This window comes from Torulaspora globosa, chromosome 6 (assembly GCF_014133895.1).
Source record: "Torulaspora globosa chromosome 6, complete sequence".
Classification (NCBI taxonomy): domain Eukaryota; kingdom Fungi; phylum Ascomycota; class Saccharomycetes; order Saccharomycetales; family Saccharomycetaceae; genus Torulaspora; species Torulaspora globosa.
The window spans coordinates 540,833-554,650 of record NC_050732.1 but is presented as its reverse complement, the minus strand read 5'-3'; the positions used below and the strand labels follow the sequence as shown (position 1 = coordinate 554,650).

The following is a 13,818-nucleotide window of genomic DNA, read 5'->3' as shown; positions in this document are numbered from 1 at the left end:
CCACTAGACCCATTGTGAGTATATCAATCAGTTCGAAATTCACATTTATATATCTTTCTATCACATCAAGACAACGGCTATAAGCAGCACGGTGACTAAGCCCTTCCAGGGCCTTCACTTAGCCATCCATTTCGTATCCATGGAAGGCTCATCTCGTATTTCAAAGCCGCTGCCATTGTCTTTTTTTCTTACTCATTAAGCCCCGTTTACAGTCCGCGGACGTAAGCTAAGCGTATAAGGCTTTAGTCATCAACCTGTATAAGCCATACCGATAAGATGTTCTCTAGGGTTCCTCCATTAAGGTCCCATAGCACAGGATTTACCCTTGCTGAACCCTGGCTTTGTCGACGACTTTTTAGTCATCATGCCAGAGTGTCGTAGGAAGCACTAAGGGACCTCTTCGGAAAAGAAAGAGTAACTCAGTGTTACATCCGCTTGGATTTCTTTTGTAGCCGTCTTTGATACTCGTGGTACTCTTCTTCCAGTGTTATGGGTGCCAGGTTGCAAGAATCTTTGACGTAGAGGATTTGGGCTAAGTTCCATGAAAGAACCCAATCTATGATTTTCCACTCTCTCAGAAACCCAACAAGCAGGAAGTAGGTGGAGCCCGTGGCCAATCCGACGGTGAATCCCACAAGTACTTGTCCCAGAGTATGATATCTGAGATAAACTCTTGAAAAACACACACATGAAGCCATAAAGCAGACCATTATGACGCCGAGAAGCCGTTTGGCTCTCGTTAGGCCCTTCCAGCGGAAGCAGTAACGTAGGCCGATGTACATGCAGAAGAACCCCATGAACTGGGAATGGGCACTGGGCATTCCGTAGTTGGACCGTAGAGTGTCGTTTTGGAACGACTCGCCGAACGACATGGGGCGTGGTTGCTTCAGAAGAATCTTCAAAATATTGTTGAAGATCTCGTTCGCCACTTGGCCTGCTGCTATGATGCATGCTTCGAGCTCCCTCGTGGTGATGAACCATGAAAGCTGAAACACCAGCACGGCGATGGGGAAGAGGGAAAAGTAGGCACTCAGAAACGACAATGGATCCTTAGCATCATACAGAATGTACGTGTCATCGAATGGTATGAGATTTGGATTGAACGAGGAAGCAACGGACGCCATCTTTGTTCTTTTGTATGTATCTTCGAGAATCTGATGCTTGGCGTGAACTTGTCCTATAGAGCCCGCGCTTAGCACCAGCAGACCATGTAGTGTATAAAATAGATATAAGTTCGAATTGCCGCCAGATCGAGTATATGAGGTCGATACCAGGCTGCTTCAAGTCAATTGTAATGTCAGGTCTATAAAGTGGAAACTGGGGAAATAGAGACTCGTTGCCTGGCCAGCAGGCAACATCAGTTGAAATGCAAAAGAGGAAGAGACAGGGAAAGAGAGAAAGAGGGAGGAATGGAGGATAAAGAGATGGTGAAGAGTGTATAATCATGAAAATGTAATATAAAGAGGAAATGAGAAAAATGCAGAAAAGGCTAGAGGTAAAATTGGGGAATCAGAAAAAAAAAAAAGGCAGAAGAGAAAAAAAAATTGTCGGTCGAGTTCAACAGGAGATCACAGTGACATCTGGTGTTTCTGTTGCTCTCTGGCCCATCTGGCAGTGTCCTTTGTCGATTGGCTGAAGGACGTATTGCTGCGCGTCTTCTTGATGAACTCGGCTATCCATTCTTGAGCGTAAAACTGTTTAATTGATCCGTCAGGGTACATGGCAGCAATGTCACCAATCAGGCCCACGGCTGACCTTGCTGTAGAGTCTTCGCCGTACAGCTGAGGATCTTCGCTAATCAGGGAGATGAACTGGAAAATTGTGCCCACGTAAGGGAATAGGGCCTCGGGGTTACTGTGCAAGCCGGCCACGGTACCGACATAGGCGTCCAGCACTGATTCTAGAATTTTAATGTGGTAATCGAGGGCTTCTAAAGTACCATTTTCGGGTTTCGTATTTTGAGCGGCCACACACAGCGCCATCACTTCGTTCAAGTAAGGCGTAAAGTTGGAACCTATGTTCGACGCTATGTCGCCAAACACGCTTAGAACAGCTGGTTTTAATTCTTTCATAGTGTTCTCCGTCGATATCATTTGCCCCAACACATTCATGAACGCTGTTGCGTACTTGTTGAAATCTTCCTCTAAAGAATTCGAGATATCGGCGATGAATCCCACGGCTGTTATGGACACTTGGGAATCTACCTGGTTCAGAGCTCTCACGAGATATGGCGAGAAAGTCTCTAGATATTTCTCGAAGTCCTTACCCAAAGATGAAGCCAAGGCAGAAATGGCGTAAAAGACATCGTCCTCAATGTATGACGAGTCTTTCTTATCCAGAATTTTCAAGAACAGATCCATCAGCATATCTGAAACCGAAGCTACGCTGGAAGGGGACTTCCTTATCACTGCCGCCAATACGGTTAAAATGTTAGCCTGCAGCTCTTGCAAGCTCTGCCTGTCCTCCATTCCCAATTGTGACTCATCGACACTCATGGTTTGGCCTAACTTGTCCATGACAAAAGTGGAGATGGAGGCGGATATGTCTGCAACGGCATCCGTGGCGTATTCGACCATAGTGGTTAAAGCAGAGAACGCGGACGCACGAGCATTGAACTCGTTGTTTGGTCTGTTTGCTGCTTTGATCAGGGAATCCACAATTGGCGGGTAGTAAGTGTAAATGGGTGATGGCTTTGCCTCAGCCAGCTGCTCAACCAGATTGATCAGCGTCCAAGAACAGTTTGTGGCAACCTTAGGATGGTCCTGTAGACCCATTAAGCAGGCTTGGACAACTCCTGGTAGATGCTGCTGAGGATCTATCGAGTCAACAACCAAATCGGCGATTCTACCGATACACCAGGCCGCAGTCTCCTTCACATGCACAGAAGAATCGTTCATCAAGTTCAGAATCGCTGGCAAAGCTTGGTGGATATAATAAGTGCGCTGAGTTCTATCAGGCCCATCCATGATGGATCCGAAAGCCATCACGGACGCTTCACGATATCTCCAGTTCTCACTGGTGATATTTTGTTCGACGAATTGTAATACGGGCTCTAGGATATGATTACCACAATTTTGAGCAAATAGCTGTAGGCAGGCACCTGCGGACATGGATACGTTCCAGTCGTCATCTTCCAAATCCTCATTTTGTCTTGCCAGTAGGTTCAATAGCTCGGGTACCACTTCCTTCAGAGATGCCAACGCGAAATTATAACTTTGTAGCGGAGATTGTGGGAATTGAGTGAGTTCGTACGCGATGTCGATTTCTTCTTCGCAAATGGTTGACCAAAATTCAACTGCCATCGAGGCCACTTTGTCGTTGGTGGACTTCATCGTAGCAATGGTCAAAGCGTAAAGCGCCTGCTCCATATAAGGTTTCATGAACGGATAGTAAAGCGACATGATCTTACACAGACAACCGAAAGCGGCAGTTTGGATATCGATATCTTGCGCTTGCGTCGCCTCACAAACCACCTGCATTAGATAATTCCTTTCGCCCTCTCTTTCCATGTTATTCCTGATAAACACCAACGAATCTGCCAAGGCATTCAAAGCGGCTAATCTGACATGTGTGGAAGGTTCCGACGATTGAGCTCCCTGCACGATGGCGATCAGTATGTTGTTTGACGACGAAATCAACACTTGACTCTGTGGATCGGCACTCTCACAAATGTAACCCAGCGCCAGTAGCGATGCTCTCTTCACGTTCTCCGGCTGCGAGGGACTGGTATTTTCCACCATTGTCTTCATCAAGTCCAGCCACTCGCCGCGGGGCAACTCGATGTTCGCGATTGCCGCAATCAATTGAGCGGAAGCATTCGCCACACGCGGCTCATCTGCGGTCATCAACCCATTCAGCGCATTCAGCTTTATCTGCTCATTAGAAGCCGGATCGATCGCAGTCAGCCAACGTTGAACAAACTGCTGGTTCTTAACCGAGTCCTTCGATATCAGTTCGTTCTTCAAAGTCAATGCCGCCAAAATCCGCGCTTCCAACCTGGCTTGAGAATCTATCAACACGTTCGATAGAAGACCAGCATACTGCAGGAAATTTTCATTCGATAGCTTCTTCAGCTGTGTCTCACTAGCGATTCTGACACCCTGGTCCGCGCTCAGGATGGTATTCTCCAACAACTGAGCAACCTCTGTAGTCGACATGATACGTGGCAGCCAAAACGAGGAAAACGAGATCACCGAGCAGACAACTAACTTGCCACCGGCCTATTACTGGAGTGACAGACGATGCTTCGACTGTAACTCACCTGGTTAACAGTGTTTATTGACAGCATAGGTGGCAATTTTTGCAGTCCTGTCCCGTCAAAAACGACACTGTAGAAATCTCTTCATTTCATAGTGTTCACGTGACCAAATAGCCGCCGACATAAAAGTACATATAGCGATAAACAAAGGTGGTAAACAGCGAACCTAGCAGCAATCCAATCGCGTCACAGTCAGAGGCAGTGTCTATTTCGAGTACTTGGCGATCAAAGCGTCCACAAGCTCTATGTACTCCTTCTCGGCGTCCTCCTGGCTCTTGCCCTTCAGTGCCTCCCAAGCGTCCCACTTGTAGCGGTCCTTCATGTTGAAAATACCCGGCTTCTCCTTAGTATTGTCTCCGACGGTCGCTTGCTTGTACAACGCGTAAAGCTTCAGCAACTCATCGGTGTCGGGCTTGGTTGGTAGCTCATTGACTGCCTTAGCTTTCTCCTCGAACAATTGTGAAACCATCTCGATATACAACCACTGTCTCTTCTTGTTGAACCGTCCAGATCCGCTCGATCTACACCGTAGTGTGTATATACTCCCGTCCAACAGAACACGGTGTCGTTTATATAGAGGAGAGCCTCCCTTTTTTTTTTTTCCTCGCCAGCGGAACCTCAAAAGAACTTCAGCTTCCTCTTTTCGAAGCGGCACCGTCGGTCACCCGGCTTCTTCTTTCTCTTGTTCGGGAGTAAACCATTATCGCCGTCGGCCGCAGAGTGTTCTTTCAGGTTCCACGGAAATCCATGGACTTCTGATCTTGGAGGATGACACCCAAACACCCTAGTGGGGTCCACAGTGAGCTGGTTACATCAAACAAGTTAAGATATGGGTGGTGAAGGCTGAGTTATAAGTATGAATTGCCACTTAAGCAAACATCTCAGCTGTATTGAAGCTTCACAGAGAAAGTATGGGTTCGATGGGTGAACCTCTGTCGTCACAGAGTTCTCGAGACGAATCTCTGAAACCATTTCCATCCAATGAAACCAGTAGCAACAAGCCAAGTATAGCGGAACCGCACAAGGATCATAGGAGAAGACGGTCTTCGAGTATAATATCGCATGTGGAACCGGAGACTTTTGAAGATGAAAACGACCAGCAACTTTTACCAAATATGAACGCTACGTGGGTAGATCAGCGAGGAGCATGGATTATTCACATTGTGGTGATCTTGCTGTTGAAGATTTTCTACGATTTATTGCCCGGAGTGAGCACCGAGTGGTCGTGGACATTGACGAATATGAGTTATGTAATTGGGTCCTACGTCATGTTCCATTTGATCAAGGGTACTCCGTTTGATTTCAACGGGGGAGCGTACGATAATCTGACTATGTGGGAACAGATAAACGATGAAACGTTGTATACACCGGCTAGGAAATTCCTGATTATGGTGCCCATCGTGTTGTTTTTGGTCAGCACTCATTATTCGCATTACGACTTGAAGCTTTTCTCGTGGAACTTCTTGCTCACATTTGTTCTCGCTGTGGTGCCCAAGCTGCCCGTGACGCACCGCTTGAGGATCTCGATACCGGGTATCACTGGTCCAGCGCAGATCAGCTAGCTCGTTATGTACCTTTGTAGAAGCAGGAAACGTTGTAGACACAAAGCCATTCGCATCCGCCATCCGTGCAGTGATCTGCTGCTGTGGCTGTTGCAGTGGTAAATCTGATAATAAAAAACGACAACTGCAGGACTCGAACCTGCGCGGGCAGAGCCCAAAAGATTTCTAATCTTTCGCCTTAACCACTCGGCCAAGTTGCCATATAAGATATTGGTTGGAATAATCGAAATTCCTACACATCGAATAAAGCAAGTCACAATCCAAGATCTGATGTCTATAAGAACTGGAGGATGCAATTCTGGCTTGGATGCAGGTTGCCTGTACTGTTCTTGTACTATGAACCTGTATAACGACATCTGATGGTGTCCAAAGTTTTAGCCTCAGCTCGAAACCATTTATCCTGCCTTCTGTGATGATGAACGATCTGGGAGAAGTTAAACTAGAATGTACTTGCGAGTACATGAACGTACGCGATTGCAGATAAGTGAATAACCCCCTGATAGTCTGTGGAGAGGTCTACGAAAGACTTGACGATCGTACGATAGTGAACGCCATTGCCGAATTATCTGAAGCTAAAGGGCATTGATTGATCAACTTGGACAACCGTTCAAGGATTACCGGAATAGGGCATCTAGAGGCTACCAGGGAAGGGGCTGTAGCAGTGTGTTTCTGGCTTCACAGTCTCGTCACATTGATGGAGGCGAAGCGTGGAGCATACCGACTATAATCGGTGTTTTTCAGAGCTCAACGCTGCTCAAGACGAGTATAAGATCGACCAGGACTTGATATAATGGTCTCCATCCTGTTCGTCCCTCGCATCAGTAGCTCATATCTGTGGCGAAGGCCTGTCGCGGCCAGCCTCCAAGCGCTCTTTCAGGAAGAGTGCATAAACTAGGCTCCGAAAGTACGAAGGCATGCAACCTTTGAATGGCTGTAGGGCTCAGAAAGTTGGTTGCAAGCAAAACTGGCGAGAATTATAACCCGTATATTTAATTTCAGTCCAAATATACCGTACATTCCAATAAAGTGGTTCATTTATTGATTTAGCTGCGCCGATGCGATGAAGAATTGCGCATGGCTACACATCAACGCTACATTCCGAGTCAGAGGACACAAGCGGATTATATCTCGTTCTTGTGATGCCACATTATCCGCCCGTTCTGGACGAAGCCTAATCGGAGCCTACTACCTTCTCATGATAAAACTGAGTCTGATTGCTATACATAAGCCGACTAGCAACGTTTATCGACTTAATTGATCTCAGCTATCCACAAACTGCACCATTCAGCGTGAACTTATATACCGCTTTATTTACTGACGTCTTTGTAAATGTCAAACCTTCTCTGTTTGGTGATGGGGATACCTTGTCTGAAGGTCTCGATTTCTTCGGGGTCAAGTTCTGCGTAGATGATCTCTTCACCCTCGCCTGCTTCAGCGATAACATCGCCTCGTGGATTGACGACCATAGAGTGACCGTACGCATGGTAATCGCTGTTCATATTCCGGGCTGGAGAACACAACAGAGTGTATACCTGGTTGTCTATGGCCCTCGATCTGGCCAATAAGCTCCAATGTAGAGGTCCCGTAACGGTGTTAAAGGCTCCAGGATATATCATCGCGAAGGATCCCTGACGAGCACTGATCATAGCCAGTTCGGGAAATCTCATATCGTAGCAGATACCAAGACCAAATTTCCCATAACTCGTTTCGACTGTGGTCGCTTTTTCACCACCGGTCAACGAATCGCTCTCCTTGAAGGTTATACCATTTGGTATATCGATGTCAAACAAGTGAGCTTTCCTGTGGGTCGCTATCAAAGCTCCATTTTGGTCAAACACCATCGAAGTGTTGTAGATCTTGTTTGTCTTGGGTTCCAGTTCAGGTATCGATCCACCAACCAGTATAATCTTCAATTTGCTGGCTAGATTAGATAGCACTTTGTAAGAAGGAGAGTCCTCTTCGATGACTTCAGCATACTCCCTAAATTTATCTGTAGCATATGGAGAATTGAAACATTCTGGTAGAACCACAAGCTTTGTCTCTGGTTGATCTTTCACAGCTTTCTCAACTAAAGCTGCTGCCTTTTGAAGGTTTGCCGATTTGTCTGCTGTTGAGCCAATGAACTGAATCAAGGCTACCTTGAGCTTTTGTGATAGTATTTTAGACATTGATCTCTACTCTCCAGTGTTGATTCGTTTTCTTTTAAGCAACACAGGTTTATATGTCTTGCTGCTTTTATGCTACTTTGATAAGATAATGCAACTGTGTTGAAATACGAATGAATGTTAAAATCAACTATGCACAGGTTACATCAATTAAACTACAATCTCGAGCTTCTCTCTTGACGGAACGCAAGCTGAACTGCTTTCAAAGCCATTCCGAGGCCACCTTGATAGCCGTAGCCTGAAGCACCGTAGTTGTGAATAAAGACCAGGTTGTCATCGTCACCCTTGACCTCCCTCTCGATGCGAGGACCACCGTAGCGCGATGGACGTAGTCCTGCTGCGACTCTGATAATTTCAAGCTCATCTGCCCTGCCAATTTTGGGCAACAAAGTCAAGGTACGTTTGAGAATGTCTTCCGTCTCAGAGAGAGAGGTATCCTGAGCGTTGCCGTTGTCAACTTGGAGAAATCCTCCCAGAACAACTTCTTTTCCCTTTCCAGGTCTGGGAATAATGTAGGTTGCGTAATCTCTGCCCCATCTTAGGCAATTCTCGTTGATGTGAGGTGCTCTGACGACGACAACCTGTCCTCTGGTTGGATAGACTTTATGGTCTCTGACACCGCCAAGATCACGGGCACCAAGGCCGGTACAATTAAAGATGATATGTCTGTCACTCCCGCTGCAAAGGGGGTTCACATAGCATTTGGCTTGCGCCAAATGTGTCAATTCCTGTTTGACAAATCTAACCTGATGCTTGTCTCTCAGAAACTGAAAGAAATTGAAAAGGAATACGGGACAGTTAAAGTTCCAAGTCTTTAGGGTAATTCCAAACGCAGGTGCGGTAGGCCTGATCTCGTTCAGCTCTTTCTCCGAAAGCACTCTGTAATCCTCCAGGTAACTTCTTAGCGAATCGATTTTCCGTTCATTGGGGACCTGGTCCCACAATTCACGGCTGGGTCTCCTACTCAGCCCCAACCATTCATCGTCTCTTCCTGTAAAGAATGTCAAGAGAGCCTTCTGCAAGCGAGCGAGGTTCTCATACGTGAACTTGTCATAGAATAAAGTTGCCTCGTCATTGGGCGAAATACACGACCAGTTGCCTCCGGCCCACGGTGAAGTATACCCAGAGGCCGACTGATCGCCGGGAAGATATTTCGCAACCACACAGATCTCAGATCCGGGAATTTTTTGGAGCTCCGTCAGGACATACGCAGTGTAAAGACCAATAATACCGGCGCCCACAATCGTAACTTGAGGTCTACTACTTTTGGACATCTGAATTTTTCAAGCTCTTCTTCAGGGATTAAGAAGGTTAGATTGAGCTGGATCGCCTTCAGACAACCAATTCTTTAATATGGCTGGCTGCTTGGTAACTGAGCTTCAAGCAGATTTTTCAGTGCCGTAGTTAACTGATAAGACCCACTTGATAAGATCACAACAGAGGAAGCACCTGGCAAGTAGCGGAAACAGATCCGATTCGGCTTGTAAAATTGATCGGTACCCGAGCAATGTTACCGATAAGTCAAACTGACTTAGGAACCAAATAAACGAGCTAGAACTTACTCGATTTCTTGCGCTTCAGCCGTTAATGGCCGACGATATAACAAAGTATCCCAATTCACATTCGTTGCTCGCAACTGAGTTGTTCACGCATTTTATGCTAGCCTTCCATTACGTTTATTAGTGATAGATTCGCGATCAGCGATGAGTTGCAGAACATTCTTCAATAAAATTCAGATTTGAAACGAAAACCGTGGTAGAATCAATATAGGATCCGATATAAGTATCGGGTGGCTCGGTTGACTAGCTCGGTCATCCATTGGGTAGATAGCACTCAAGTAGAAGCGTATGCCAAGGACCATCACGTTTGATATCCCCTCGCAGTACCAGCTACAGGCTCTGGTCGGTGAGGGAGCCTACGGGACGGTATGTTCCGCTATACATAAGCCTACAGGAATTCGTGTTGCGATCAAGAAGATACAGCCCTTCAGCAAGGCGATGTTTGTCACCAGAACCCTGAGAGAGATCAAGTTGCTGAGATACTTCCACGATCATGAGAATATCATAAGCATTCTAGACAAGATAAAGCCCACGACCATCGATAAGATGAACGCCGTGTATCTGGTGCAAGAGCTGATGGAGACAGACCTACAGAGGATCATTAACAATCGTGCTGCCAGCCCTTTGAGTGACGATCACATCCAGTACTTCACATATCAAATTTTGAGGGCTTTGAAATCGATTCACAGTGCACAAGTGATCCATAGAGACTTGAAGCCATCCAATCTGTTACTGAACTCCAATTGTGATTTGAAGGTCTGCGATTTCGGGCTCTCAAGATGCCTCGCCAGCAGCAGCGATTCAAGGGAAACGTTGGTCGGGTTCATGACCGAATACGTCGCTACGCGGTGGTACAGGGCGCCCGAGATCATGCTTACCTTTCAGGAATATACTACAGCCATTGACATCTGGTCGTGTGGATGCATCCTAGCGGAACTGGTTTCTGGCAAACCTTTGTTTCCCGGTAGAGATTATCATCACCAACTCTGGCTGATACTTGAAGTTACGGGTACGCCGTCCTATGAAGACGTGGAATGCATCAAATCAACGAGAGCCAAAGAGTACATTGCCAACCTGCCCACGAAACACAAGATGCCGTGGGAGATTGCGCTGGGTAGGCAACATTTGGACCCGCAAATGGTAGACCTACTAGACAAAATGCTGACTTTCAACCCAAACAAGCGAATAAGCGCCGCAGAAGCACTCAGCCATCCATATTTATCAACCTATCATGATCCAGATGACGAGCCTGAGTATCCCCCACTGGATCTGGAAGATGAGTTTTGGAAAATTGACAATGAGATCAAGAAACCCAACGATGAGTCTGAGACTTCTATGGGAGAGCTCAAACAGATGCTTTACGATGAAATAATGAAACCCTTGGTATAATAGATGTTTAAGTAGTCAATAATTAATACTGAAATGCTTGATTTTGCACCTATATAGTAGTGAAGAATTTGGCTAGCTTATGTGAAGTATGCCGCTTCGCAAACAGTATGCAGAGAAAGGCCTTTGTTAAAGACAGGACAACAGGAGGCAAACTCAAGTCTATGCCAGATCTTGCGGAGAATGCTTCCAACTCAAGGGTGATACCACCCGAAATCGTATATCAGATTTTAACGTTCCAGTTCAGGGATTTAATGAGCAATGACTATCCAGGAAACCCCGAAAAGTTTACAGAAAACTTCAGAACCTTTGTGAGAAGCAACTTAACCGTCAATAAGACGTTCTACCACGTCTGTCGTGTGCTGATTTACAGGTACTGTAACCTCACCACAGCAAGGCGATTCCACAACCTCCTGGAAGCTCTTAGACAGAATGAAAGGGTGCGCAACATAGTACAAGTAGCTGACTTTCAAGAGTTGACATCGATAGGGCTCGGACGCTCAGGTGAGATGAACAAAATGATCAAGAACCTTACGAATGAAACGCTTTCCGAGTTTTTGGAGCTGACGAAATCTAATCTTAGAGAATTTCTGGCATGCGAGCATATCCAGGATGATCTAGATGCGAATATAGTTTATCAACTACTGCGACCTGGGACGGTTTTAAGTGTTTTGGACTTTTGCGGCTGCTCGGGTGCCAAGTTCACTGAGAGTTGCATAGCAGCACTGGAGAGATTATATCGTTATGACGAGTTAAAGCAACAGTACGTTACCAACGAAGAGAACTACCAAGTTACATGCTTAGGATTGAACGATTGTACTGATCTCCCATCACCCGTGCTGGGTAGAATACTTCAAATGTTACCTGAACTGCAGAAACTAGATCTAGGCCACACCTCTATTGATGATGAGACTTTAATGAACAGCTTGCCGCATTTGAAGAATCTGACTCACCTTTCCCTATCTATGTGCTTAAGGCTTTCTCCCCGGGGAGTCCTGGAGTTTTTTAGCCACCATCCTGCGTTAACTGATGAGAATAACTTGAAGACCCTGGAATGGCTAAATTTATACTCCATGCCCCATTCGTCCTCGTGGACCTCAGTGCATACAATGTTTCTTTTGAAGAAACTTTGTCAATTCGGCCATAATAAGACGCTTCAATACCTAAACTTAGGCGGTATGCCCTTCCATGAATCCGATGACCCATCTGCTTTTAAATCCACATACTACTACCAGTGTAGCGACACGCTCCAGTTCATCAAGTATAATTTTCCGAAATTAAAATGTCTAAGCATAAGAGGTAACAACTTCCCCATCACGAAGATCTGCGATTTCCTGAAACCTGTAAGTATTCAAAACTTTGCAGGAAAAAACGGCCAAGAAATCGATGAGCACGACTTGCCGCAGGTTCAGCAGCTCAAATTTCTCAACATCAGTAATAACGTTCATGTTAATAAGTGGACTATTAATGATCCTGGCCTTTTCACGAGTTCGCAAAGCCTTGTTGCCTTGGAGGTCTCTTTCGATGCATGGCAACAGGTGGAGAAATCAAACGAGAGACATGAGATAATTGCTCTGCGCTATAAAAATCCGGACTCTATCATCAAAGATACGGCAGATGCAGAAATCGTTAAATGGAGATGTTATATTGATTCGTCATATGGCAGGAGATATTGGCTCCACAGAGTAGATGAATATTTGAACCCAGCTGACCTGGAAAAGAAAGGGAATATTTCGAAATATGATTCCAATGGAAACAAGATCATTGAAATCACAAAGCAACCAGATTTTCTGAAGTTCGCTCAAAGCAAAATCATGTTAGGTTGCGGCATCGTCCCACTCAGCGCCGTCAGGAGAAAAGAATGTTATCGAGATCTAAACCCTCCGATATCTCATTTTTTCACTAGAAGTGGGAATGCTACCCTGGGTCAAGCCCCGACGCCAATTCTAGGCCCAAGGTTACCTCCTGGTGGTTGGAGAGTCTTACATCACAACGAGGAAGAAAATGGCGGGACAAGCGACGTTATTCCCGAAGAGGACGAGGAAGACGACGGAGATGAAAGTACGAACGACATGAGGGACTCGTTCGCTTCATATGAGAACCCCGAGCTCTCACCTGCATATGCAAGCGACCGTATTGGCAGCAGAAATGGGCTGTACTGGGACAGGTCTATGCAAAATCTGCAACTGCGCAGTCAAGAGGAGCCACCAGCGTTTTCATCTCCTTCACGACAATCGCAGCTGCAGCTACATCAAGCACCCGAGGGCATCAGCGAAGTTGAAGAGACCGATGATGAGTATCTCAATGACACATCGCTGCAGCGTCGCAGGTCGCAACTCAGTATCTTAGGATTGGCATTCTCTCATCCTGCCGTAAGTCAAAGATGCAATGATCGAGCTTCTTCTGGCTCACTTGTGATCCCACTCAGGAAACCGAAAAACTACTACCAACTACATCCACAAGAGTTCGTCTTTGACACCAAATCCTCCGAAACCACAAAACTCTACAGGATTCATTTCGAATTAGTGAGCGAGTATGAAGTTTTCGGCTGCATTGAACGAGGAATGTATCGATACTACGGGCTGAAGACGTGACGGTTCAGATTCCGGCTACTACTAGTCTCGTGCAATGGCAGCCTCTTAGGGACACGATTGAGACCGCTCCTTTTCCTGAGACATCAAGACGACTGCGACTGGCAAGAATAACCCAAGCTGAGCTCCATTCAAGCAACTGAAGTGCTAATGGCGGGCTACAATGACCATTTAGCGATGGGCTTTGAAGGCAGTAAGACTAATCACGTGATCCGCTATACGAAGGTTATTTAAACACCTGGTTTATCAAAGATGTTGACTAATCATCCTCTAATTGCCAAGCTCTAGTGCTTGTAG

The 13,818-nt window shown here is 46.0% G+C and overlaps 8 protein-coding genes and 1 non-coding gene across 9 annotated transcripts; 3 read left to right on the top strand and 6 right to left on the bottom strand.

The window, feature by feature from the left end:
- Nucleotides 1-425: 425 nt before the first annotated feature.
- CAX4 (dolichyldiphosphatase) lies at nt 426-1,124 on the bottom strand (the record flags this gene model as incomplete). Its single annotated transcript, XM_037284738.1, has 1 exon — nt 426-1,124. One exon carries the CDS (start codon nt 1,122-1,124, stop codon nt 426-428), a length of 699 nt encoding a protein of 232 aa, XP_037140634.1.
- Nucleotides 1,125-1,568: 444 nt separating this feature from the next.
- On the bottom strand, nt 1,569-4,157 carry KAP95 (karyopherin beta; the record flags this gene model as incomplete). The annotated part of the gene is made up of 1 exon (XM_037284737.1): nt 1,569-4,157. One exon carries the CDS (start codon nt 4,155-4,157, stop codon nt 1,569-1,571), a length of 2,589 nt encoding a protein of 862 aa, XP_037140633.1.
- Nucleotides 4,158-4,463: 306 nt separating this feature from the next.
- ACB1 (long-chain fatty acid transporter ACB1) lies at nt 4,464-4,727 on the bottom strand (the record flags this gene model as incomplete). Its single annotated transcript, XM_037284736.1, has 1 exon — nt 4,464-4,727. One exon carries the CDS (start codon nt 4,725-4,727, stop codon nt 4,464-4,466), a length of 264 nt encoding a protein of 87 aa, XP_037140632.1.
- Nucleotides 4,728-5,169: 442 nt separating this feature from the next.
- Nucleotides 5,170-5,820, top strand: ORM2 (sphingolipid homeostasis protein ORM2; the record flags this gene model as incomplete). Its single annotated transcript, XM_037284735.1, has 1 exon — nt 5,170-5,820. One exon carries the CDS (start codon nt 5,170-5,172, stop codon nt 5,818-5,820), a length of 651 nt encoding a protein of 216 aa, XP_037140631.1.
- A 118-nt stretch (nt 5,821-5,938) lies between these two features.
- On the bottom strand, nt 5,939-6,020 carry HG536_0Ftrna12S. The gene has a single exon. It is a non-coding gene; the product is annotated as a tRNA-Ser (tRNA).
- Nucleotides 6,021-7,127: 1,107 nt separating this feature from the next.
- On the bottom strand, nt 7,128-7,988 carry NIT3 (putative hydrolase; the record flags this gene model as incomplete). The annotated part of the gene is made up of 1 exon (XM_037284734.1): nt 7,128-7,988. One exon carries the CDS (start codon nt 7,986-7,988, stop codon nt 7,128-7,130), a length of 861 nt encoding a protein of 286 aa, XP_037140630.1.
- A 152-nt stretch (nt 7,989-8,140) lies between these two features.
- HG536_0F02800 (FAD-dependent oxidoreductase) lies at nt 8,141-9,259 on the bottom strand (the record flags this gene model as incomplete). The annotated part of the gene is made up of 1 exon (XM_037284733.1): nt 8,141-9,259. The coding sequence occupies one exon, from the start codon at nt 9,257-9,259 to the stop codon at nt 8,141-8,143; it is 1,119 nt and encodes a 372-aa protein (XP_037140629.1).
- Nucleotides 9,260-9,832: 573 nt separating this feature from the next.
- On the top strand, nt 9,833-10,933 carry KSS1 (mitogen-activated serine/threonine-protein kinase KSS1; the record flags this gene model as incomplete). The annotated part of the gene is made up of 1 exon (XM_037284732.1): nt 9,833-10,933. The coding sequence occupies one exon, from the start codon at nt 9,833-9,835 to the stop codon at nt 10,931-10,933; it is 1,101 nt and encodes a 366-aa protein (XP_037140628.1).
- A 107-nt stretch (nt 10,934-11,040) lies between these two features.
- LUG1 (Lug1p) lies at nt 11,041-13,524 on the top strand (the record flags this gene model as incomplete). Its single annotated transcript, XM_037284731.1, has 1 exon — nt 11,041-13,524. One exon carries the CDS (start codon nt 11,041-11,043, stop codon nt 13,522-13,524), a length of 2,484 nt encoding a protein of 827 aa, XP_037140627.1.
- Between the last annotated feature and the right edge of the window lie 294 nt (nt 13,525-13,818).